We start from the raw sequence: 26,892 nt of genomic DNA on the forward strand, positions 1-26,892 counted from the left end.
TCGCTTCACCCGCCATTAATTTTCCTCTCCCGTCCTGTCCGTTTTCCTAGCCTCTATCGTCGTCATTCTCCCTTCCGAATCGTCCACGGAACGACAGTTTCCGAAGAACGGGACGAATCACCAGAGCAACATAACTGGCCAAGGGCAAAGCTATAACCCGTTCCAACCTCGATAAAACACCTTCTCGCGGTGTATACCAGCCTACTTCGAATATGTGAATATATTTTATTCAACCCTTTCCCTCGGGCACCAGATTAAATTATTCCTATTGGTAGGCAGTTCGACGTTCCATCATCCAGAGCAGACCAGCTCTGTGGAAACGTAGAAACACTGAATGCACTCTGTGCTCCTACTGCGTCGGCTAATCATCGACGAATCGTGTGACACGCTTTCGAAAACCGTGCTTCTATCGTGACTAACCGTGGTGACCGTCGTTCGAGTACAGACTATGGTACCGACACATGGAAGATCGTAGGAATTTCGTACGACTGCCAGCCAACTTCTGTTAGCCTGGGACAGGGGGATCAAACCAATAGACTGCCGATAGCCCTTTCGATTATCGGAACGATCAGAACGAGACCCTTCCTCCATCTGGCTTGACCCGAACGTTGGCATATCTTAGGTGCACTTGGCCGGTGGTGACCCCTACTCACGTGTGTGGATTCGCTACAACTCCTCAACGTGTATCGTGCCCTATTCCTTAGTCGAGTTATGATGCCATCGATCTGATGCGTTAATGGACAGTTTTGACAAGCGATGATTCCGGCTTGGCACGCCTGGTACGTCGGCAAAAGAGCGTTTCCACCAACCGGAACATGGTGTACTTACTCCTGGCAAGCATATTGCTACGCATTGTTATTTAATGCAAATTCGATACTGCCCGCTGTTTCTATTTCCTCGTTCTATGTGCGTTATAAAATAAAATTTATTAGAGTTTTCCGACAAATGTAACCGATAGACGTCGTACATAGATAATACTCATAGCCGACAGTATACGCGGATATGTTCCTTCATTGCGAGCCGCTGAGCGTTACCCGAGATCTCGGAAGCTAAGTTTGTCGATCAAACATACTTTCTTACGAATTTCCCATAGAACTTATTTACCTTCGCGAGCTTACAGTTACAGATAGGTCGCGGATTATATACGTACGTACGTAGGTTGAAATCAAATTTCAAACACTCCCTAAACCCAGAGACAGATATTCGCCAGAGACTCTGCGCAACGAAAGCCTAACTACACCTCGCCGATATCTACATGGATTCGTTATTAATCGTCTAATTAACGCGTCTCGTTGCTCTCCTTCGAATCTCAAATTTCACGAGGCTCCTCGCTAATCCCTTTCACGCCACTGGTGTCCAGTGCACGTGTCCGCTCGAAAGGTGTACGAGGTGAACGACCGGACGAATATTAGGGCACCTCTCTCGCGGTTATGTCGGCCCTGTCGCGATGTGTGACTCGAAGCACTTGGACGACTAACCCTTTCCTTCGAACAAAGTCGCGCCGCCATCCTCATATGTGAATACGGGTTGATTCGTCGTCGGATCGACGACGGCATCTCCTTACCGCGATTTCTTTTCCGGTTCGTAAAAGTCTTGGCCGCGTCGCCGTCTATCAGGAGCGACGCATCGGCGACACGCACGTTTTTCTCGCGGAACGATAGGAAAGTTCGGTTTTCCCGGTCCACTTATGCTCCTCTGATAGCACCGGAAGCCGCCGATTGATTGGAAACCCCACGAGGTATTCCACCTGATCGCCGAACCACCGAGACGCGCCTATGGCGTCCTGGTGTCGAAAAAAGTGGAATCGCCTTTTTTTTTTTCCTTGACACCGTCGTGTTGTTCATGCAATGTAACGTGCTCGTGCGAAAACGTGTACGTGGTTCGATCATAATGACGACCGATCGTCGCGTGGGACGAATTAATTATGCAAACGCTTCGATCGATCGATCGCTGGTGCTTCGATAAGCAGGCAGTCCCGGTTATCGGAGATTAGTCGAACTGTTTGACTCTTATCGATACGTTAAACTCGTCCGTAAGAAAGTGATTACGCCAAGTTGTTTCGTTCGTTTGGTTAGACTGACCGCGAATGGTTCGATGTATTCGTGTTAAGTCGATAGAGTACCGAGGTGGGTACAGAGATTATATCGGGTTTTGAAGAGAAATGCTTTTTGATTTAGATAAAGCGTAATTTCCTTTGACGTTATAGAACGAGGTACAAAGGGAGTTAATCAAAGTGTATAACGGGCTATAACGATATTTCGCGAACAAAGAGAAATTGAGAAAGTTGCTAGGGACACATAGGGCGATAGGTGGTAGTAACATCTTCCCCTATACGTTTGGGGAACAAAGGGGATGGAAACGTTATTTCCATTTTCCTTCAGAGATCGCCTGCGGTACGTTTTATACGAGCAATTAGTAACTGAAGAATCCTGAAATACGTAAAAAAATAGAAATTGGTCCTGTTGTTAAACAGATGTATAATAATTATAATAAATATAGTATGGAAACGTTGTTCGACGTTACGAAATTCCGGGTTGGAAGAACCTCTCACTTCGTGCTACTGGAAACAAGAGAGAAGGAGAGAGAGAGAGAATCGGTGAATCGGTTCGACCAATCGACGCGGTGACGAAAGTTTGGCCAGAATTAGCGACTGCTCGCAGTCGTAAAAGGGGAAGTAAATGCCGATTGACCTCCTCGCCTCTCTGAGGGCCGGATAGAGTTTCTATGAATGTTCCGTCACCGCCCACAACCCGTTCTCGTTTCTCGGCGCGTACGTCTCCTACGATTTCCGGCGAATGCGTGGAACGAACAACCTGAACCCGCCCGATCGCCACGAATTTCCATCTGACGGACAACGACTAAAGAGAGAACACGCGGAACGAGCAAGATTCTCCGCCGTTATAGCTTCCTGATCGCTGTCACCGCATTCCTTTTTATCCGAACTCGTTCGAGCGAAACGATGGAATTAGTAGTGGAATCCCCTTTTAAAGCATGGAACCAGCAACCAATTCATTCGCCCCACCGCCTAAAATGACAAACATAACGTATAATTTGTCGTTGGAAGCGAACGTTAACCATACATTTATACCATTAAGCCTATATACGCTTGTTTCATGCAAGAAGCTTATCGTGGATGGCAGTATAATATATGGTGTCGGAGAAGGATTTGAAGTATGGACGTCTGATGAACCTTCACTCGAATTGACCATCGTGGTTATGTATTCTAGCTGATCGTTAATTGGTACCGAGGCGATGATTACAAGAGGTTACAGGTAATGACGGCAATCGGACGAACGAGAGGTCGATGACAATGAATTTAGATTCGATACGAATCCACGGCCACGGGAAGACGAATCCGATATGGTACACGATCCTGGTGTGACTCCACGTACTAGTCGTAACGACTCTCTCAATAAGTAACTCCATAGCTTTCTCGATACTAACTCACTAACTAACCAACTAACCCCCAGTACAAATGGAACTGCCCTTATATAAGTAGTCTTCTCCCCACCTCTCGAGTCAATCTTCGTTTTTAAGGAGAGCTCATTATGTCACCTCGAGTCCAAGCCCATCGTCATAAACCGATATGAGTACACATAATCGGATTAGCGTCTTGCAACTATTTCTTATTTTGATTGCTTAAGGGTAGCTACAATAAAAGTCCGGGCTAGGGTATTGGGGGTTTTCCTAATCACTCCAAAAGAAAGGCCCCGATGTCCTTTCATCTCCGACATATATGAATACAGTTCGAGATTTATAGATATATTGTACGGTATTGTAGTATCGGGCGAAAACTCTGAGTAATTAGGAAGGTTTATTTGACCATGGTACATGTGCGGGCCAGGTATACCGGAGCCAGGGTATAAAAGGTAGCAGCCGTTAGTGAGTTCAGGGGCTTGAGTTGCCAGCAGAGCTTTAGCGTTGCCAGAGAGCTTTTAGCGTTGCCAGGATTGTCGAAGAGTGTCGTCAACGAGTGATTGTCAAGGAGCGTGGTCGGCGTGAAAGAGGTTGTAACACGGCACTCTGAAAGCACGAAAAATTGTAACAAATTGCGATCTCCTCCTACAACGCGATATTCTTGTAACACGGTTTGGATACAACACGGAACAAATTAACCGTTTTATAGGAGGATTTACCGTAGTACGAGGATCGGTCAGATGTTGAACGAATTGCGCGTGGCACATCTGCGCACTGTCGCTTATCAAATACGCGTGTCTTAAAAGACAATCCACCCCGCGTGGTGCTCCATTTATCGTTTCTTCGGTAGATAACGCAACGATCGAGGAAGCAGTACCGTCTTTCGGTGGTAAAAATAGGTTTTATCCATCGAGGGCGCAAAACCTACTGAAACGTTGCATAAATTGCAATGTGTAGGTTCGATCATTCGGAAGGAGTTAAAGTTCCGTGAAATTGCGACCGGTTAAAAGAACGTTCGGTGGACAACGTTGCTTCAGCAGCAGCGAGGAAGTAGAGCGATTCGTGTGCGATTGGCTTCTGACCCAGCCCTCCACTTTCTACTGGAATGAAAAAATTACCAATCTAGTGACGAAGGATAAAAAAGAGCGGAACGTACATGGAGAAGTAACTCGATTGTTTGTTCTCTTTTTTTCTTTTTTTTTCTTTTCTTTTTTTAAATTTACTGAAATATAAAGTTACGAATAAAGTTCGATTTATCTTTGGCCGAGCCTCGTACACGTAGTACGGTATTTTGGAAGGTGCCAGAGTATAAATACGTCTAGAGGTTTCTCAGGGAGTAAAAAATCGATTAGAAACCAAGTTCGAGACGGTGAAAGAGAAAAGCATCGAGGTTCGATGGATAGATGGCGGAAATTATTATATATGGCAACGTGGCACTGTCATACGCAAATGTGACGGATCGATGGTGACAAGTGGTGCTTCGAACATGCTGTCCTGTTACAGCACCCCAACGTTCTTTTGTTCTCTACGAATTGTCGCGGCTGCTGGTTTTCCTTCGCCATCGAACGGATTTCTACGTCTCATATTACCCTGTCTCGTAGAGGAGTTGCTCCATTATTCTCAGCTTTCTTGGTTCGTCCCAAGACACACCACTTTCGACCCGTTTGCATCGCGTTCGGACGAGACGCTTCTCCACGTTGCGTTTTGCGCTTATGTTCGATGAAATGGAAACGTTAAAGTCGCTTGCGCTGATTATACCGTTACCATTCGGTGGTAACACGATGATGACACGATGGTGCCGCTGAGCGAATACGCTCGATCGATCGATCGTGGTTGGGTAAGTTGGCGAATAGAAGCGTTTGTTCTTACATACGTGAAAATGATTTCTCGTCTCGTTTGTTCCTTTCGAATGTTAACTCCACCGTGATCATTCACTCCTTGCACCTGGTTTCTGCAAATTACTCGCCGTTTATAGAGTCCTGATACTTAACGGTGTTCGTCTGTCATCATTGCTGGTGATTGATTCGACGACGATCGTAGCAGGATACTATGGCAATTTTCGCGTTGAATAAGAAAGCTCAACGTCTTATGCGATCACTTGCATACTTTTCGTCGTTTCGCGTATTCTACGATCATTGTTGTTGACATTGCCATCTTTCTTGTATCATCTTTCCATCTGCATCTTGTCTTCTTGCTCAAGCTTCTTCATTAAACCAGCATTATCGATCATAATGGCAAAGTACCGAAGATACATCGCTATGTATCGCTTTGATTTGGTTTTCACGAAACATCGTCAACTCGAAACATCGGCAGCTGTTCGTACAGCACTTACGTCTCTGAACTTGACATTCTGCACTCGTTCTCGATTACGTCCTACTAAAGAAGTAGTCAGAAGTTCGACGAAATTCGTCCGATTTTCGTACCGAAATGTCCGATTTTAAAGAGGATACGTTTACATATGTAAATGACCGTGTACTGTAATATTACGTGCCGCGTTAAGAGGTGCCGCTGTGTTGTTCGAGTCCGCGTTAACCCGCGAGTCTCTGCACGTCATGATCTTCTGTTCTCGAAGAACGCTTAATCCTCCTCCATTTTACAGCCACATTCCTCGCTTTAGCGCCTCATTCCCGGCTACTAGGACGGCAGATACGGAGGTCGCGGACCTCGTAAATTATGCTCGCTTGTCGCACGGACAGAGACGAATAGACACGAGCGTCAACAGGCGAGCATAACGCGAAACGCGTCGACTATATTCCAACAGGGCAATCTTCTGGTCCCCTGAAAGGTAGCAGCGTTCATCGGCATTGACGTTTGTCGTCGATTTCATACACGCTCGCCGGACACCTGTCCACTCGTGTGCACGCACGTTCCCTCGATTCACCTGTCGTGGCATGTTCGACGTGGTTTTGTTTTTATAGTGCGAGCACACGCACTACTAGGAGAGTATGAAGCCGTATATAGCGGCCAATAAGTCGGAAGAATGACGGACGAGCCCCACCCTGCCGGGAGGTAAATTCAATTTGTCCCGGCTGAAGAAAGATAAATCGCGCAGATGTCAACGGTATTAGGGCGGCATGAACTTGTTGGAGGTCAGGCAACCGCGTTTTAATTCCGAGTCGAGCGACGACGACGCTTGGCACGGTGACTTCCTGGTTGCGCTTGGTAGCGTTTATCAGGCGAATTCGAGGAAAGGTTAGGAGGAAGCGTAACACGGTAACGAGCAGATGGCCAGTGAAACGGCATAGAGGCAAAGGAAGCAAGTAGGTTGCTCCTGCATACTGGGTCGGGATAGTATCGCGGCTTTTTCGAGAGTTTAGTGTCAAACAACGACCCGATACGAGGATACCTACTCGTTGCTATTATTACTGCCATACATTATTACTGCTCTAACGAATATCGTATTTCATATAACGAAGCGCGTGTGACTACGAACGAATTAACAGACCTTCGATAAAACGATTAAAAAATTGAAACGATAAAAGACGTTCGATTTAGAGGAATGTCACAAAGTGTCCCGATACTTAACGTCCAAGTATGTACTTGTACAGACTACAACAGAATCCGTGTTCTTATTCTACTTACGATTAGAGAGAGCATCTTACACGGAAATAAGAAAACCTTACAAAACCGATGGTTCCCTAATACCGTTGACTCCTGTGCGAGTTGTCTTGTTTCCCTACCAGGCGAACGCGTTTTATGACGCGTTTTACGTCCTTTTGGCCAATGTCACACCAGGCCGCTTCCTGCGCGGGACACCATTCCTGGCCGACTTTGGTGTCTCTATGATTTCCTGATTCCACGATATCCCAAACAGTGAGAAAAAAAATGGCTCAGCGATTTTCACTACATTTGTTCGTGTACTTAACACACGCAGTCTTCACTCTGTACGAAAATTATTTTATCGCACAGGCGTATGTTGTTCCTATTGGAAAATCAAATTTTCCATTGAAATTAAATGGAGTTCCATAGTCTGGAATTTTACGTACTTCAACGATAAAATACGATAACTTTACAGATCGTTGCTCTCGCTATTTTTAAATATAATTATTTCATATGATTATTAAAATTTTGTTTAATCGTGGATATCTGTAAATAACGAAACTATCGTCATCGTTAAAATCCCAATGTAACGTAAATATCGCGACGTTAAATACAATTGAACACTGCGTATTTGGTTCATGTACATGTACACAAGGAAATATCGATCATGGAAAATGATATGTTAATGCGCGTGACCAATCGCGTTGTCAGGCGAGTGCCATCAGTTTATGGTTTCCTGGTCGAAGCTTCCGGAAGTCGGTGGAAAAAAAATTCTCGCCGGATCGAAGTTAAACGAGCCCTCCATCCCCTCTACGCTGATAATCGGGCGGAAGTAAATCACCCTCCGCTATAGAGACGAAGCTGACACTCCATCAACGTTCTCTTTCTCTGCTGAGCAGAGAGCAATAATCCTACAAACGCGTTTCAAAAACCGCTCATAGGAAATGGAAAGACGTTAGAAATTATTTATCGATTTGTTTCATTTATTTCGCTTAATTTGTTGATATTTTTAAACGAAACAGATTTAGATTTTCCATTATATATATTATATTTTACATTCATTTTGAAATCGTACAAATTTTCGTTAATTAGTCTTTTTCGCCGGCTTTTAATTAGAATCAGGAAAATTTGTATAAACGGAGTGAAAGAAACGGAACTTGGGTGGAGATTCGTGTGATCAGCTAAACGCCATCTTTGGATTTTGTACGTTTCACAGGTATTTGATTAATCTCACACGTACATTTACTGTAACTAACGATTATGCAATGATTATGTTTGTAACGATTATGCAAGTTCTAAGATGTGAAAACATTCGAAGGCTAGTTAGTGTTTTACGTTATAACGAGTCAAACACAAACTTTGGAAGCAGGAACGTATAAAACGAAGACGAGAGGCTGGCCGAAAATTTAATGGGACGCCGTCGGAGGACAAGGAAGCCCTTTTATGGGAAAACGAGGACTGTTGGTCCCTAAAGGGCATACGCCTACGCACTTTTACTAGGAAACCATGAGGAAAGGACTGGTTGTGTATCATCTCGCCGTGGCCCTTTGAGAATCCTGCGAAAGGACTCGATCCGCGACAACCTCACTCTACGTAACGCAGATAAAGATAAATATATGGATAGTAAGAAAAAGAAGGGGATACTTGTACGTTGTACAGCCAGGGCCTCGCTACCACTGATTTTCATCTTTTTCCCGAGCTTTGAGAAACTCTTGGACGAAAAAACCTTGCAAACGACCAATTACAGGTTGCGGTCGACCATCCCGTAACTTAACGAACTGGCGGTGAACGACTACGACAACGAGATTTTAAAACACCCGAACCGATACGATAAACGCTTGAATACCAGAAACGAGCATCCGAAGAGATAAATTAACGTACCGCGTGTTTGAAAAAAATATGAAATTGTACGATAAAACTTTTTCTCGATTGTTGGAAGCTAAATGGCCCTCGGTGCCGGAATTATCTAATTGTTATCGATTATTATAATCGATCGTTGCGTTACCAATTTCGCAATCGAAGTACGGCCACCTGTAACAATTCAAGGAATTAATAGAAAGTTTTTATTAATAGAAAGCTATTAATGTAAGAATCGATATAAATTTTGATAAAGTCTCTCTATTCGTCTGCCAGTTAGAAGAAGGGATGCTCGGACAATTATGGCGTTTCATGGCTGGTCGAGGACACCGATGCAAAGGCATGTTCTCCTAGTCAGTGTCACCAGTCGATTTCCCTTTGGTATTCGGACGACAATTTCGATAAAGGGCGCGTACGATGTAATATAATAATGGTCGTGAAATTAGGCGGAATTATTTAACCCTTTGGGGACGTTTTACAAAGGGCCGAGTTCACAGGATGTTAGAAGACGACGACAAGTCTTTTAGGGACCCTGACCGTGGTCACTGTCACGTGATCTCCACCAAAAGGGCCACAGAGCAATGGCCGTGGTCCAAAACATGGCGCTGCACCAACAACCATAGAAATTCCACGATCTTTTAAGTATTTACGAACGATGAAACGTGTAGACGGCGAACAGTTCAAATTGAATAGAAATTTATATTTTTATAAAAACTAGCAAAGGAACAGGATCCAAATAGAAACTTGTTTCGACAATTGAAAATAAGAACGATTTACTACGTGTTGGACATTTTCTGCATTTCTACGTATTACGTGCATCGTACGAATTTTTTCAGCCGTAAATTTCGCATCAAAATTTGCACTCTTTTTTGATATCGTGATATCGTTTGACGTCGTGTTGTTGTTTGATCGATCGGTTCTGTCGCTGTACGACAACCACTTAAGATATAAATCAATAGATCAATAACCATATATCATTCGATGCGAAATTATTAGTTCGATACGAAAAAGTTCAATTTACAATTTAGCGATGTTCAGGAGATTCGCTACGACTAAATTCATATTTGTCGCGTTATGTCGTTACACGTTCAAGGCAGTATACGTGAAACGCTGTACGCGACACTGAACGGACACGTGTCGGTATTGAGAACAGGGCTTTATGAACACACGGAGGACTCTAAGTGAATTTAAGGGAGTAACTTGCCTACCTACTTCCTGGAGAACGACGATCGATAATCATCGACGACCGGATAACGCATATGTACTAAACTTTTGTAATTTTAATCGAATTACGAATTCTTCTAATTTCGTACCTATTATTTTATTCGTTCTTTGTTCAAATAGCAATTGAAGTATTTTTATATCGTTACACGTAGACGTATTGCTTTCGAGTGAATATACAAAATTGTAAATTAGCGTTTCTTAGCTATTAGGTAAAGGTGGGGCGTTAAAAGTATTTGCAGTAGGACAAGGGTACCAGATTTACCAAATTTGACACAAGAATGAAAGATTATTACGATTAAATCGCAATATTGTTAAATACCATAAAATATATTAAGTTTCGTATAAAAATCAATTAAGGGGTAAATTAGCAAAAGTCGTATACAACGATCGATTTTTCGATACTTTCTTCTGTCCGCAATCACGCTTCGTTTCCCTATCTTTATAATACCTTTTATTCTTGATCTTTTCCTGCTCTCTATCGCAAGCTTATCTACGTAAAAATGAAAACAACTTTGGTAGAGTTCACGACACGATTTATTACGATGAAGATTCGTTGGCGTATCAGCGGACAATGTGTTACAATAAAAATCATAGGTCAAGGTGTTATCTGAAATTTTCTACTCTTTTGATAACGTTCCTTCTTCGAACTCGTCACGCATGTACAAAAATCGACAGAGGGTTTAATCGAAAGTGTCGATAAAATTCCGAGAATCGGGCATACGTGTCGATTTTCGAATCGTTTCGAAACGTTGGTAACTATACTATCATTTTTCTATACATCCAGATTGTTGGAACAATCGAATAAATTCTAAGAGTGTTTCCAATAAACACGTATACACGAATATCGGCTTATGGACCAAAAGAAAATTTACTTTCTAAAACGGTGTGCACTTCCCTTCATATCCTGCAGGGATATCCTGTCACGAATACTCGCGTAAACGAATGGGGATCCGATAGGGCGATGTAACAGGATAACAGGGGTTAGAAGGAGCGTTCCAAGGGTCCTGAAGGCCCCTTCGTCTCGGAACCAAGCGTATTCGACTCTCAGCCATGTTTCCTTCGATCTATACGCGTATACTCGCGTGTTTTCGTTAGCGCACCAAACATATCCAAATCTGTTTCTGACACGTGTCCGTACAGACGCATATTTTAGACATTTATTTTATACGTTTGTATAATATTCGATGAAAAGAAAAAAAAAAGTGCATGAGATTAGATAGAGCGAGGTAATTTAGAAAGTTTATTTTTGTAGTAGGAAATGATATGACAAGAGCTTAGTTTAGTCGTGTTTATTGATTAAATAAGAAACAATGAGCGTTTGTCAATTTCATTTGATATCTTATCGCGCATAGTTTGGTTTAAACTCGGCAGAAACCGTACGTAGCACGGTCTCTATCTAACCACGCTAAAATAAAAGGAACACCCGATAAAAACCCAGGAAGCAAAGGATGGACGGTAAAAAAGCCATTACGTAATTCATAAATCGCAAAAATGCCGTCAGAAACACGGTGCAACACCTTTTAACGCAACCTTCTCTACCTCCAACAACCTGAACCACCCGTTTCGAACGTCGTTATCCCCCCGTCCTTCGTCCGTCGCGAAAGCACCCCTATAGAAAATGTAGTAGTTTGAATTTTTTCTGACAACCCCGACAGAAGTGTCATTCACAGGTTTCAGAGCAATCACGATGCAACCCTCGTACGATTCGCTTACCAAGCTCTCATGAACGTACAGAAAGTTGGCCGCGTTACTTAGGGTGGTTTCGCAACATCCCTCGAGCAAATACGAGAAACATCTGTGGGGTGTCGAGTTTTAGGAACGTATAAGAGCGTAGAAGGTTGCCGTTTTCACATAGGGGTTGCGCAATGGGGGATGCTAGACGCATTGGTCTCACCTTACCAAGGGCAATTGCTTAAAAGGAACCCCTATCGATCCATGACGTCCCTGCAGCCACGTGTTTATCGATCGCTCGCCACCGTTCATTCACTGGTTTCCCTAGAAGCCTTTTCAATGGTTCGTGCATGTGGTATTCTAGCAGAAGTGGTAGAGAGAATTTTTGTTTCGCAGCTGTCCGACTTATCGACTCTTAGGTGACTCGTTGCAGTTTCCGCATAAAGTATCCGCACGTGTTTTTTCGGTGGTATTCTAAACTATTTCGGTGGTATTCGAATCGACGCAAATTGCTAGACTCGCCTGATCGCCTTTCACCGGTCTTAATTAGCCTTCTAAATAGAAGAGCGGGCGATTCAGCGGACTGTGTTTTGTTCCACAAAATCTCAGCGAAGAAAATCTCAGTCGTTTGTTTACAATCCATGAACCAGCCAAACCGTCACGTACGTCTGGAAGTCTAGATTACAAAGCTTCCGGACGATATTAAGGCATATGTAATATCAAGGCATAATTTAATAAACTGACGCTAATCAGCTTTTCTCCTCGTAATCTATGAAAAAGGTTAATTTTAATTTGTACATGCGCGTACAAATATGTACGCGTTAAATCATAATCTTGAGCAGTTTTGCTAAAATGTTGCGCGAAACTTCAAATTCCACGAAACACATTCACGAGCCACGAACAATAACCCAACCCTCTTCCAACGGATTAAGAGAGTAGAGTGGCTTGTCCGGTTCCGCGAGGAAGCTCCCTTGTGTGTGTGTGTGTGTGTGTTCGGTCCAAGACTTTGTCATCAAGCTAACCGAGCAGAGCAGATCAGCGAGACATCGCGAAAGAGAGAGAGAGAGAGAGAGAGAGAGAGAGTGGGGCGCGATAAAGCGGAGCTGTACACATTTTTCAGTGATTAGTGCGCGTTGCTTGCTCGAACGCCGAACTCGTCTTCGTTCCTCCGTTACACGAGTCGATTGTCCGTGACTTTGAACCCTCGAACGGACCAGTTAGTTGCTCTCGACGTTGGACTAAATTCTTAAACGATTCTTAATCGAGAGCCTTGCGCTGATTTCGACATCGTGATTTCTCAAGGTAAGAGTAAGTATCGCTACTTTTAAAGTAAAAATTCATTTCCTTTAGAAATTCGAACGATCGCAATGTCCGATTTTAATTTTGTTCATATTCGTGACGTCAACTTATCTTCCATAGAATAGCGATATTACGCTATTATCGTTATTATTACATTATTAAAGGTATTATTACACCATTATTAAACTATGACGTATTCCGTGAATACACATTACAGATACGATTTCGGAAATAAACGGTAAACGTTTCATACTGAGAAAAATCGAACGTTCCTGTTTCTAAGGATCGAAGTTATTACGGGGCAATAATATCTATTTATTCATGCTTGGCGAAACAACAAACTGTTTTCAGAGAACGTCGTCGGCATTTTCCAAGAAATCGGCAATACTGCATGTACGATAGAGAAGATCAGTGACGTTGATGAACTCGATTGGAGCGAGTTTGCTTAAGAAGATCAAGGTCACGTTTGATTAAAACCACGATTCGAATATCGAACGAAAGCATCGCTAATTAATGCAAGAACAATTTCTATCGAAAGACTTCGATATCAACGCGCAGGAAATTTTATTTTCTAATAAATTATCGTTCCCGACCGACGGCCACCTATCGCCATTTTGCGTCAATCGATCTTTCGCTGGCACGCAATTCTATATACTTGTACATATCAGCTGGAAAGATCGGATAGGCCGGAAGAGGAGGTCCTTAGTTCCACAAGAGAGACTCTGTGTTCAGTGACGAAATTTTCATTCCCTTTCGCTTTCGGGAATTTAAAGGATCGTGTTTAGAATTTCGCCAACTTCGTTTCGCTCGTTTCGAGTTTGACGCGAGCATTTACGAATTTTTAAGTTTGGTGCAGCGTAATTCGACGATCTTTCTCAAGTAGCAATCGAAATAAGGTCGCGAGACATTGGAATCGCTGGAAATATCTGGTAACATGAAGAAAGAAGAGGAAGAATATGTTTCGGAAAATGTCTAGTGACTGTGCGGCAAAGTGTTGGGACTCGAACTCGCATTAAGCATCGATAAGTAAAATTGTTCGTAGATGGGCAGTGATTTAAATTGTGTGCTCGAGTTAATTGTTATGTAGAGTCGCGTGACTATACAAAATGTCGTTTGTGAACGGGACGATGATGTTACTCGCGTACACCGCGAACATGATCGCGACGTTACCTGAAAAAGTGGGTTCCGAGCTTGGTGAGAATACTATCGACAACATGAACGTAACGACGACCACGTTATCACCGGAAGAACGAGAAAACCAATTTGATTTTGACGATCGTGAGTACATCGGAATTTTTCTTTACTAACGAGAAATATGAAAAATATTGTCAGTGGTAAAATTAATATTATAACTGACAGGTTTAACCACATAATTATATTTCGTCTTAACCGATGGTTTTCGTTAATAAACTCGCGTATCTCTCCGCTATTTCACAGATTTCTGTGACACGTTGATTATAAAATCAATTGGACTCAACGTACCTATACTAAATTTCGTATTATCATTTTCGTACGACTACAAAAAAAAAAAAAAAAAAAAAAGAAAGAAAATGAATTCTATAAAAGCGACAGTGTTAAGAAAGGTAGAACCTGATAGAAAGACGCTTCGTTAGAAAATAAGACTATGTCGCAAATACTCGCGTACTTGTTTGTTTCGTGCAACATAAACTCGTACGACAGCCTGTTACAAGAAAATTACCTGTATTTTCATGTTTATTTTCATGTTGTAGAAACACGTTCGAGACGTTTTTTATTATTTTGAAAAAGGGAAAGTGTCAGTTTGCGAAATCTTGACGATAATGAGCTCATCTCTAGAAACGGTAAATAATTCTCGCGAAGATGAAACTTGTCGAAATTATCATCCCTCGCATTAATATGTCTCGTCACGTGATTTGTCTGGATCTTTTACGTCAGTAGATATCCAGAACGCGATATAATTACTCATAGGAGACGTAAACTTGCAACAAAATGACCATCTATCGACGTCTTGATCTGTTAACTTTTCTCAATCACTTTATACTTTTATCGTTTCCTTTAAAATTATTTGGAATTTCTATTCGTTTAGTCTGCCTTGGCAATTATCTTTCTACGATGTAGCTAATTTTGTAGAACATCGACATACTATTGCTAATATCGTTCTAATATTGCTTAAATATCGAAACTTTAAAAGGCCAAGTACGAAGAAAGTTGTTCGAAGAATGACAAAAATTAGGATTTTGTAATTTGCTGATTCGTGAAACAGACTTTTTACACGACCTGATGAAATAATTTCAGGTAAACGAAGAAATTTTCCAATTTCGCAGAAATCGCCGTGGCAGCACGGTATCGCTATCGATGCGTTAGAACTTACAGTAGAAACAACAATCTTCTAAAAATATCATTCGTCACTGGGAATCGATACAAGTTACCGGATATCGTAATAAAAATATTCCAACATAATCGAACATACTTTCGATCGAAAGCGACGCGCCTGTTGTCGCAACTGTATACGCTGTGCATACTGTATACGTATATATACACGCTAATCGTTAATCCAGTTCGAAGACAAAACAGTGGCGAAGCCTTCGAGGAACTGATAGCGCGCACAGATAACGAGTTAACACTCGGAGATAACCTTTGACGATGTTGCTAAAACATTGATCTATTGTAAATGACGTCATTACTCTTGTCTTGGATGGACAGATATTTAAAATAGTCACGGCCATGTTTCTAGTAGATAAAGGAATGGGAAATTTGGCTTTTCCATGTTTCATATTAGGATTCCAAGGATAAGGATCAATTTCAAACTCGATGGATCGTTCGACTTTTCGTAAATTTCCTACGATTTCGTTCGATTTCGTTCGATTTCGTTCGATATTTGATCGTTACCGATGTTAAATGTCAATTCCGGTACGTGCAAATACATACGTGTTATCCCCGCTGCGATCCTTCAATTTCAATACTCCAATTTTACTCTAATTTTAGCGGCAAAAAAGATTTCGTAGCGTCTTAAGAAAGCGTTAAGGATGAAATTGAGAAGAAAAATCACTCTTCAATCACGTACCAAACAACAATTTCTTCGTGCTTTGCTTTGTTTTCTTTTTTTTTTTATTAAGAATCTTATATATATACTTTTCAACGTTAAAGAATCGACGACGCGTTTCGGAAGCTTTTCCTTGTATTCGTTTCCTTTGTTTCTCGATAGAATGGTACATGTGGCGATGTTTCGACCCGTACGGCTGCTTCTACATCGGTTCGCCATGGTCCGGAGAGAACAGACCAGTCTCCACGTTTCCGGCTCGGCCGGACAGTATAAATCCACGTTACATGCTTTACACTCGAGATAATAAGGCTCAGCCACGCGAACTCAAAATCGATAAGTACGAAACTATTCGCGGAGCGCCCCTTAAAAACGATAGGAATCTTTATTTGATCGTTCATGGCTTTCTCGACAACGGCGACAAAACATGGGTTTTGGTAAGTACTTGATTAAGCACCTTCTTCTCGTTCCAAGTTCTAGCGAGTCTATCGATAGATGACCATGTATTTGCCGTACAAACGAACAATCCAAATTTTTCAGTTTGAAACTCAAAGTTTATTTGAAAAGATAATGTCGTAGATTGTTCGATGGAAGCATTGCGCCATTGCTTTCTATGTCTTGAAGCCATTCATCGGGCAACCGACGATTTCCATCGCGAAAAAATGCCGCATCTTTGAACGAGATTCACGATCGTCGAATCGTTTTAGCATCTCGTCCACTAATCGCAAGCGGGTATCCATTCCGAAGGAGGAACGCGCAGCGAACGAGCTGGCTGCTAGAGGACGTCCGAAGACCGAGACTCGTCGCGATGTCTTTCGTCGCGGAAGAGATCTAGAGAACTGGCGTGTCGTCACGCAGCAATTTCGCAGAACGTCCTCCTTTGTCGGTACCCTGACGATCGGATCTCGTCTAATGACGCAATGATGATTACGCCGCCCGTCTGACAGGTAGATGGCTCAAAGTGGTAGAAAGCAACGGTGAATATTTTGCCCGAACGACTCGCTCTGTACTTTGTTTAAAAACAAACTTTCAGCCTCGCTGAAAGATCTGCGTTGTTCGCTCGTACGACTAATACTCTACTATCGATCTACGTTACGATCAATTTTTCTACAGAGAACGATGGAGGAATTATTAATCAAGGAAGACAGCAACGTGGTGATCGTGAACTGGATCGCTGGAGCGGGTCCACCATACACGCAAGCTGTGGCCAACACAAGGTTGGTAGGCGCGATGACGGCTCGTTTGGCTTATCAGTTGATCGAAGTTGGACGAGTGGATTCCACGAGGATACACTGCATAGGGCACAGTCTTGGTGCGCATACTTGCGGCTATATCGGATATACTTTAAGGCAGACGTACGATCATAAACTTGGAAGGATCACTGGTAAGTCGAAAATCGAAGTAATCGTTAGACTGCCGATTCTTGCCCATTTTCCATGCGAATGACAAAGAGCCGACTAATCTGGATGAAGGTTGAGAAAATTTCCATCCTTACGCTTTCCTTAATTCCGTTGGAAATTTCCATTTTGCCGAGATGATCTCGCCTGATACTTTCAGAAAACAAACGGTTATTTAACGAAACGTAACTGGTAAATTTCTCTCTCTGTCTCTCTCTGTCTCTCTCTCTCTCTCTCTCTCTCTCTCTCTCTCGTCACATTGTCTTCGCTGATAACTACATAGGTGCAGTTGACGCGACGTTAAGACCTATATATATTATATATGTATATACGTAAAAGCTGCAAGCTATCGAGGTAGCATAAAAAGTGCATGGAACTGCGTGGAATTGAACGCGTTTGTCCGTCTCACACGATGTCTCGTTTTTACGTGATTTCCACGCTTGTTCCGGTACGCTGCGATCAATCGAGTGGAATAAAATTAGCCCCACCAACGGTGAGGAACGAACGGAGACGTACGAAGATAGCCGATCGAATCAGAAACGATCAGGGTAACAGTGGAAGGAAGAGAAGAACGACCGAAAACATTGGCTCACGGCCATTTTGTCCGCCACGAGCAAAGTATATATCCGCCTACTTCACATCGAGTATCGCGCGAATCGATCGATCAGAAACCTAATAATCGGTTCTATAAATTAAAAAGCAACACACGCTAATTACAGGTACTCGTGCGAAAGTAATCGTACAGCTAAAACAGATACCTGCAACTTGCACGCGAACAACCTTGTCTCGATAAATTTTGTACGTCGCCTAAACGTCGCCTAAACGTCGCCTAAATACGACGTAATAAAACGATGTAATAAAATGCAAAGTTAGTACGTGGCGGAGAATTAACGCGTAACGTAGTGAACGTAAACGGAAGTGGAAGAAACCCAACCCCTCTCACTCGGAATCCTACTCGAACTGTTCAATAAAGCGACCCTATCGACCGACACAGCCCTTAACAGGTGCACGATCAACCCCTAACAGCCACCATCATACCCGGTCCATCGCCATAACCGATCCTCCAATGAACAGAATCAAACCTGTCCGTTCCTTTTCCTATTTCCGATCGATCCACCCCTTTCTCAACCCCTTTCCAAAGGCGGTAATGGAGTAGGGGTTCGTTCGATCGGATTCACCCAGACCACTGTCACGCAAGCTATCGATCCCATCGGGAATTACCAGGACACCATGAACCAACGAGAGCTACGCTTTGGTGAAAGGGGAAACCACAGGACGAAAGCGTATCGAGGGTGAAACAGGATCCTCCCGTAGGCTTGGCTTCCGATGAACGGGATGGAATCGCGAGACGGCAGGGTGGATTGTTTCTCGACGGTTGGAAGTTCCAGACGGATGGTTGTTGACGAGGGGCTCTAATGAACAGGGTATTGGCGGCCGAAGACACGCCCGAAGACAAGATTTAGTAAACAGAGGGAACAAGGGAGCACGTAGGGATAAGAAGTGGCGTTGCTCGGTGAAGGTGGCTCGAAGGGGTGAGTTTGGAAAGGGGATGACGAGGATTCGGGATGCTTCGGAGGTTTCTGTCGGGACATTGAACGATTTATTAATAACGAAATACCAAGGACCTTGCATGTACCTAATAATTGTGGTTTAAATACCTCTTGTTTAAAGGGGTGAGTCGAGAAGGGTTGACGAGGCGGACAAGGATGTCCGTGATTCGGGTGACTTTTATTGCAACAACTTTTAAATAATTTATTAATCGTAAAATACGAAATGTGGTTTAAATAGATGTAGTTGAAGTGAGGGTGAGTTGAGAAATGGTGATAAGGATTCGGGGTGTTTTGCGAGTTTCCATCCCAAGATATTTTGCTCGAGGTGATTTACGTGAAAGAGTATATGGATAATAATTTTTCGATGAAACGAAATAGTTCAGATTAATTAAATACACGATGTTTCGTAGATATCGCGCGCTGTCAAAGTTCTATTGTACGAGAAGATATTTGATACGTAACCTAGCGGTAGAAAATTAGTATGCAGCCACACCGGTAAGTAGCCATCTTAAACGTACAATAACAAGACAGGTAGGAATTCTACTTTCGTGAGCAACTGTACGTTATTGGCTATATACTAGGTTCATTAGCCTCGGAAAACATAAAGCGTCACGTAATAGTTACGTGCATCGTCGTAACGTAGCGAACAACGTTGCACAACGGCGGAAACGATCGCCCGGTCTGACCGGACAACAGATCGAAGAATAGGTTAAGCGATAGAAGAAGAATTATCGACGATTATCACTAAACTATAAAACTTTACCTGATTTACGAGAAAATTCGTAAAATAGGTCAGTCAAAATGGGAATTAATCGTCAGGATTCGCGAAAACCCTGCTTCTGTTAGAACTCGTAGCAACTTGACGAAATTCTACGGAATTCGCTGAAAATTCCACGGAATTCTCCATCGTTTTAACAATTTTCTACGACCGATGGGAAAATGTTTGCATGGCGCGGGTATACGCAATACACGTAGAACGCGACGGAAACGGGCAAAGCGACGAAAGTGTACGTTGTTGCAGCAACGATCAACGAAGCTTCTCACGTCCGTTTGATTTCTCTGTTCCAAGGCCTCGATCCTGCCGAACCGCATTTCAGCAACACGTCGACGATGGTTCGGCTCGATCCGACCGATGCCACCTTCGTCACAGCTATCCACACCGATTGCAATCCTTTTATCAGCGGCGGCCTCGGCATCACTCAACCTGTCGCGCATATCGATTTCTATCCGAACGGTGGTCGCAATCAGCCTGGTTGCAACGAGGGTGTTCTCAATTTTATCACCTTGGAACATGGCAGCTTCTTCCGTGGTAAGATAGATAGCTTCTCTTGCTTTCTCAATCTCGATCTCAACCGTCCACGATACTATCCTTCGATCGTAAATATAATTCGAATTAGCCTGTTAACGTTTTTAATGGATAACGAACTGGTGCGAACCTAATTCGAATTGTCCTATCCATCAAGCTACGAGAAGGTGTATTCTCGTCACTTTCATTCGCAGTTTATGTCCCGATACGTATTACCATACCTATATGAAAGAACAGTAAATGAAACTAGCACAGGATGTCTGTTACTAGGATGACTAAACAGTCGAATAGTAGAACCTTCGGGTTATTCGGATAACGAGGTTCGGATACCGCCGTTGCCAGAGCCTCGATAAATATAAACATTTAAGAATAAATAGGTAAATAGATGAAACTGTGGATTTCAGGGATAAAGAGATTCGTCAGCTGCAATCACATCCGCAGTTACGAATATTTCATAGAGAGTATCAACACGGACTGTCCATTTCTGACGGTTCCTTGCCCCTCTTGGGACAAGTTTCTAGAAGGCAGTTGCTTCGACTGCGTGAATCAATACTGTCCCAAGTTTGGGTTAGACGCTCAACCCGGAAACTACCACGCATCCGTCTACTCGATGACTGGATCCACCAAACCGTTTTGCAGTTAGTATATTTCTCTTATATACAGCGTCGTGTATACAAAATTGTACGGCGCTCGGTACTCGTTACTCGTTACTGGTTACTCGTTACTCGTTACTCGTTATTCGGAGAAACGAAATCAACGGTCGTCGAGAATCGTTAAGAGGCGAATAAACTTGCAGGAGGCCATTACAAAGTCGTCATCAACGTCTCGAAGACGAACGAGAGTCTGGATCACGGTGGCGAGATTGGAACTTTCGCGATTAAAGTAATCGGACAAAATGGAAAGAAGTCAGGGAGAATTCCGCTCAGTTCTCAATCGACGTACTACGAACCAGGTAGCACTCACACTGTGGTACTGCTTGGTGACGTGGTTGGCAAACTGGAGTCAGTGGAAATTTCGTGGGAGTACCGAGTCTCTGTTTTCAATCCGCTCACGTGGAGGCTTCTGCACACGCCTCGCGTCTATATCGACTCGTTGAGCGTCGAGAGTTTGGAGGCCGCTCACAGGTACGTATCGTGTTATAACGATGGCTTCGAGCACGTCGCAACTATAACGTCGCTCGTAAGCGACATTTATGTCGATTTTTACTAACGACATCCGAACGTTACCAAGGATATCCGGCTACGCACGGTTCACCACGCGTGCAACTTTAATATCTAAAGTTGCGAAATCTTCTTTCTGTTCAATCTAGGATTACCGTGTGCCCTGACAAATCGAAAGCTCTGCTCGCCAAGCAACCAAAGCTCTTGACGACCAAGAATTGTCAAACAGCTCGGCTGAACCTGGTTTCAACCTAGGGACATCTTTCAAACCTTTAAATCGATCATCGATACAATTTGCTTCTTACGAATTTAGCTATTTAGCTTCCAAGAGACTCGTAGTAGCTCTGGCTGTCAAGATTTCACTTTTCACACACTACCGTACGAGATCAATCGTTGACGCTATAACATTATAAATGGACCGTTCTTACCATTTACTTGTTGCTTATTGTACGACTTATTTTTTAAGAAATAAATATACTTTTCTTTTTCTAATAATTCGTAATCTACTCTTGTAACAATGTTTCTCAAATGTAACTTTTCAGAAGAAGAAGCTGTCTATACGTCAAGGTGGATATAAATAAAAGTAGTATTTGATATTGTAAACTTTCCAGCGGATCGTAATTCAAACTCAAAGGAACATAATTTTTCTAAATGGTAGCAAAGGATATAAATATCTTACAAAATTGAACTTTTTTAATGGGAACGTAGCCATCAGAACTACTCGATAAGATCATTTTTCGATAATCGATTAGTCGCATAATCAGCAATTAACAGTCCGACGATTTATACGTGACCATTTGGCGCATTGACCCGAGTTTCTCTTTTCAATCTTTGTCTCGCCTCAAAGTTTGACGCGACGCGAGTAAACTTTGTAGTAAATCAATCGGACGCTGCTGTTCTCTGGCCACGCGAATCCTTCTGAAAGTTATCGCCTAACGACATTCGATTAACGAGCAATCGCCAATTATCGAGGTGTCGTGTCATCGCGAGAAAGTTGTAAAATTGTCGGAAATGGAAACGTCAACCTAACCCCTTTTTTCATTCTTAACGTTTCTTCGTCACCCGACGAGTTTTCTTTCCCTGCATCTCGTTATCCTACTTCGATATAATTCCGTGCAGTTCTATTTAGCTGTACGAGGAATCGTAGCGCAGGAGAAATCACAGAGGACTGTTGGTGAAATTAGAAAATTTAGGAAGAACGGTGGGCGCGAAGAGACGATAACAAAGAAGAAATTACGAGACAAGAGGATCGGCGGGAAATAATTGTAACGCACAGGAAGCGTTACGAAGTAAGGAGAATCGTGAAACAGCGCCAATTGCGAAGCAGAAAAAATCTTTGTTCCTTTAAATTTCCCATAAACGTGCATAACGTACCGAGCTTAGTGTGGTAGCGAGCGTTTCCTCGAAACGCAAACTAAAAAATCGTGACACGGGTGAGAAGCGAAAGAACGAGATACCAAGCCGAGAGAGCCTGACACACAATACCGTACGATACGGTTCTCCGTTAGAATTCCCACGATGCCATCGGACTGAACGTCGCAGTATGCAAATCTCAGCTTTCATCCTCGGCTAACGTCAATCTTCTTGCAACGAGGTTCATAGTAATTTAGCCTGGAGGAAAGAAAACAAACTCGTCCTCGTTCGACTCATAGACGCTATCAAAGACGCGAGACACGCACGCAAACGGTCTTGCTCGAGTGGAAAAACGCGACCTTTACAAACGTCGCGAAACGGTTTTCCGCAGTCTGTCTCTGTCATCTGGGTGGAATAATAGCTTTGGTTCCGGCGCAGAGCAATGGCGGAGCTTCCTTTCACCGTGATTATGCCCGCGTGTTTCTTTCACCTTGGCGGCTGCTTTCGTGCAACGCAAATCTGTTCCTTTCTGCCATTCGCAGATCGGTGACCCTGCGATTTGCACTCGTGGATAGGTACAATGGCGGAGTCAGTGGAGGACTATAAAGTGCCCCCTTCCACGATTAATAAAATATTATTTTTTTTATCTTATTACCGTTATTCTTGCGTTACGCTTTCGCCTATTATTACAGGCTTGGGTAATAAACGGCTAACAAATACAAGTAAGAAAGTAATAGGTAATGTTACAAAAGTGTACAAGTGCAAGGTTACGTATTTCGAAAGCAAGATTTATAGATGTCATGAGATTTCGGTAAAAAGGTTTGTACGGTGGCAATGGTCAGATATGATAGTTTGAGGATAATCTTGAAAAGCGAATTTGCAGAGGAATTTCGAGGATAGAGAATGTTTCGAGCGAGGAGGGAGTCGAGCTGTGCGGTATCGAAAAGAATCGTGGGGCAGAGAGCGAGAAAGAGCGTGAGATCAGGGTCGGAGATAAACAACGAAGAGTTTCTGTTTTGGTTAAGGATATTGCACCATCACCTCGCACACCATCGCATAATAATACAATTAATGCGAATTTAGGCTGGTATCAGATAGAAATATCAAAGTATCGTGTTTTAAGCAAATTTTAAATCTCGAAAAAGGAGATTCGATAATGTCTGTGTGTGTGTGTGTGTGTGTGTACTTTTACGTATTTCGCCACTGCTAGAAAAATGGTATTCTATAGTACACAGAAATCACAAGACGCAAGAAGGAATTGCATATAGCAAAGAAGTGTAGGAAAGGAAGAGTCATGGGAGAAAAGAGATCATCAGAAAGGCAAGAAAAATCACAATACGTATTTGCACAACTACTCGTAATCTATCGATCAAAGTCTGAATTTGATTCGTGAAATAGTTTGCAACGTTCGTGAAGTACAACGTTCGTAGCACGAATGTTGAAATTGATTGAGAAAGAAGCTTCGTTCGATCGAACGTCTCAGTGGCGAGAATTAACTCGATTTTCTAATTGGATAGGAAAAATAATCGATGAAATCGTTATTACGATATTAAAGGTACGAGTTCGATGTTTCCAATTAGATTAATAGAGTTCGTTCATTTTGTTAGATTTGAAACTCGTCTAACCGTTTTCGAGCGAGCGCCGTTCGAAAGCGATTATCGGGCAGCGATTATCGAGCACGCAAATCGCGTCGTTGCTCTTCCGAGAAGCGAGTCAAATCCGACGTTTTACTTTCGAGCCAAAGGGAGAAAAACGAAAGGGAAGAAACCGTAAGATGACATAACTTGGACATATGCGCGCGTACGTATAATATTTCGGACTTATTACGTGATCCGGAGAGAAAGTCAGTGCTCCGCGCGCGGTTTTATTCAATTCAATTCGATTCAATTCGATTCAATTACCTCGCCGCTTCGCGATTTCTAGTTTACGCGCCAAGTCTGTCTGATTATGTAAAAGAACGTCTCTCATTGGCCCGAGCGACGTTCTTTTACTCCAAAGTGTTTGTCATAGCTGTTCGGGACTCATCGTGCTTGCGCGTTATTTTATTCATTTTATTTCCCTCGTTATTCCACTCTCAACCCGGTTGTTTCTTATCAACGACATAAAATACCTCGAGGCACGATTTCTTTTTAAATAATTAGGATTTTCCAAATCGTCCAGAGAATCGAACGAATAAATAGTTTGGCTCAAAGCAATTAGAGGCTCGGGTATATCAGATTTCTTGCTACCTTTAATCAGATATTATACATTTTCTTTCGTGTACTAAAAAGAGAATAGCGATATGTGATTGTCAACGTTTCTAAGATGGCGGTGTGTCTCAAAGGGTGCGAAATATAAAGTTTATTTTAAAGTAAAATTTATAGTGTTTCAAAGTACACGTAGTTATGTTTCGCCACAAAGAGAAACAACGTTTCCTTATCGTAAAGCCTAATGCTATCGTTAATAGAACGAAAGACAGCCATCTTAAGTAATTTCTCGAGAATTTCTCTGTTGCACCATCGAATTCTTTCGCTTTTGCGGATATGATCGGGAAACATTTGTCGTTAAACGCGCTGCTTGCTTCGGGGGAAACTGCAGCCGTGAAAATAGCCATAACGAAATGGTAATAGGGTAAAGTAAAAATATCGAAAAAGAGATATTTCTCTCGATAGTGAAAATGAACAAATTATAGAGGACCATCGATTTTATTATACTTTTGTTATATCTCTGTCATGCGGTATTTCATATAGTACCCCTCCACCGTGCAAAAAATTGAATTTTCAGGCCCAATTCTTCGCTTATCGCGTAAATATAAGCTTCTACTTTTTCCCTTATCTAGTCTGATTCTTCCGCTTTAGCATATTTTTACCTAAAATATAATTCTCTGCCATATATTCCGCTTATACGTACAATAGCTTTGCCTGTTTTTCTACGGCAAACCCTGTACAGGTATCTAATTCGTCGACTCGGATCGAGAGCATAACACGAATTCACGCTAATAATTCATGCTGTTTACTATTATTATTCAAGTTTGCGAACACGGAACACCTCTTTGCTGGGACACGTTACGTTACAATCGCTTCGAAGAAATTGGTAATATTCCGACTATGTAACATCGTGCGTTGGTGGAACGCCTAACAATGTGTTTGCTGATCGTTGAACAGGAAGAGGAAGTGGGATATCTCCTCGATCAAGGTCATCGAATTTGCCGCATAAAGAATACAGTATAAAGAATAAAAAGTAAATAAGAAAAACATGGAAATATGGCTTCAACCGAACCGCCAATGATCTTTATCAAGATCACGTTCCATTATAGAATATTCGCGAACAAATTTAACCATTAGGAAATCGTTTCATCGTAGAATTTCATCGATTGCGTTTGTTCGATACTGTGACTCGTGATTCGGTGACCCGTAGAACTCAAGCTGCAACCACCGCTGTGTACGACTACTGGCTGACTCGCCGAAGCAAACGTATCAGCGACCATTCGCACAATTTTCAGCTCCAACACTACCTGACAGAGAACGGGCTAAACCTCCGATAGAACATTTAAGACCTTAACGCTTTTGTCCGTGACGTTCCTTTCGAAAAGCTTCGTTCTCGAGACATTCGACGTTTCGAGCGGACCGCTCGATGTATGTACAGTCAGTGACAAACGTATATTTGCTACAGAATCGGATAAAAAGGTTTACCACTTTCATCGCCACTGCCGCCAGTTTCAATTTTCTCAAAATTTCTTTTACGCCTCATCTACCAAACCAATCCTCCCCTATATAATCTTCCCCGAAGAAGCTCGATCCAATCTAAAAAAGGCTAAAAAGGGCTGTTCCAACGAATAAAGAAGAAAAAGAAGAAGAAGAAAAGAAAATCTGCCCATATCGTTGCCACGCTGCTCCGTTGCGTGTAAATGTACCGTATCTGGTTTAAAGAAACTGACAAACAAGATCGAACCACGGCATTCTCTTTAAAACGAATTGCAAGCAAGATCGAGGAATACCAGCCAATTATTCCGAGGTGTACACCGCATCGGCGAATCTGTCTGCATTCCCCACCATTCGCAGCAGAACAACCAGGTGGTGGACTGGAGATTTCGGAACGTTAAAGTTGCAAGGCTGTACGC

General features: G+C 42.6%; 1 protein-coding gene across 2 annotated transcripts; it reads left to right on the forward strand.

Annotated features, from left to right (window-relative positions):
- Positions 1-12,834: 12,834 nt before the first annotated feature.
- On the forward strand, positions 12,835-21,935 carry LOC122576606 (pancreatic triacylglycerol lipase-like). Of its 2 annotated transcripts, none has more exons than XM_043747184.1 (8): positions 12,835-13,017; positions 13,360-14,286; positions 16,193-16,464; positions 17,141-17,411; positions 20,044-20,283; positions 20,685-20,918; positions 21,077-21,404; positions 21,590-21,935. In XM_043747184.1, exons 2-8 carry the CDS (start codon positions 14,115-14,117, stop codon positions 21,693-21,695), a joined length of 1,623 nt encoding a protein of 540 aa, XP_043603119.1. In that variant the 5' UTR covers positions 12,835-13,017; positions 13,360-14,114; the 3' UTR covers positions 21,696-21,935. The 2 variants fall into 2 exon arrangements, with proteins under 2 accessions (XP_043603119.1, XP_043603118.1); XM_043747183.1 differs by having other exon boundaries at positions 12,835-13,011.
- Positions 21,936-26,892: the final 4,957 nt, after the last annotated feature.

Source organism: Bombus pyrosoma, linkage group LG16, assembly GCF_014825855.1.
Source record: "Bombus pyrosoma isolate SC7728 linkage group LG16, ASM1482585v1, whole genome shotgun sequence".
In the NCBI taxonomy this organism is placed as follows: domain Eukaryota; kingdom Metazoa; phylum Arthropoda; class Insecta; order Hymenoptera; family Apidae; genus Bombus; species Bombus pyrosoma.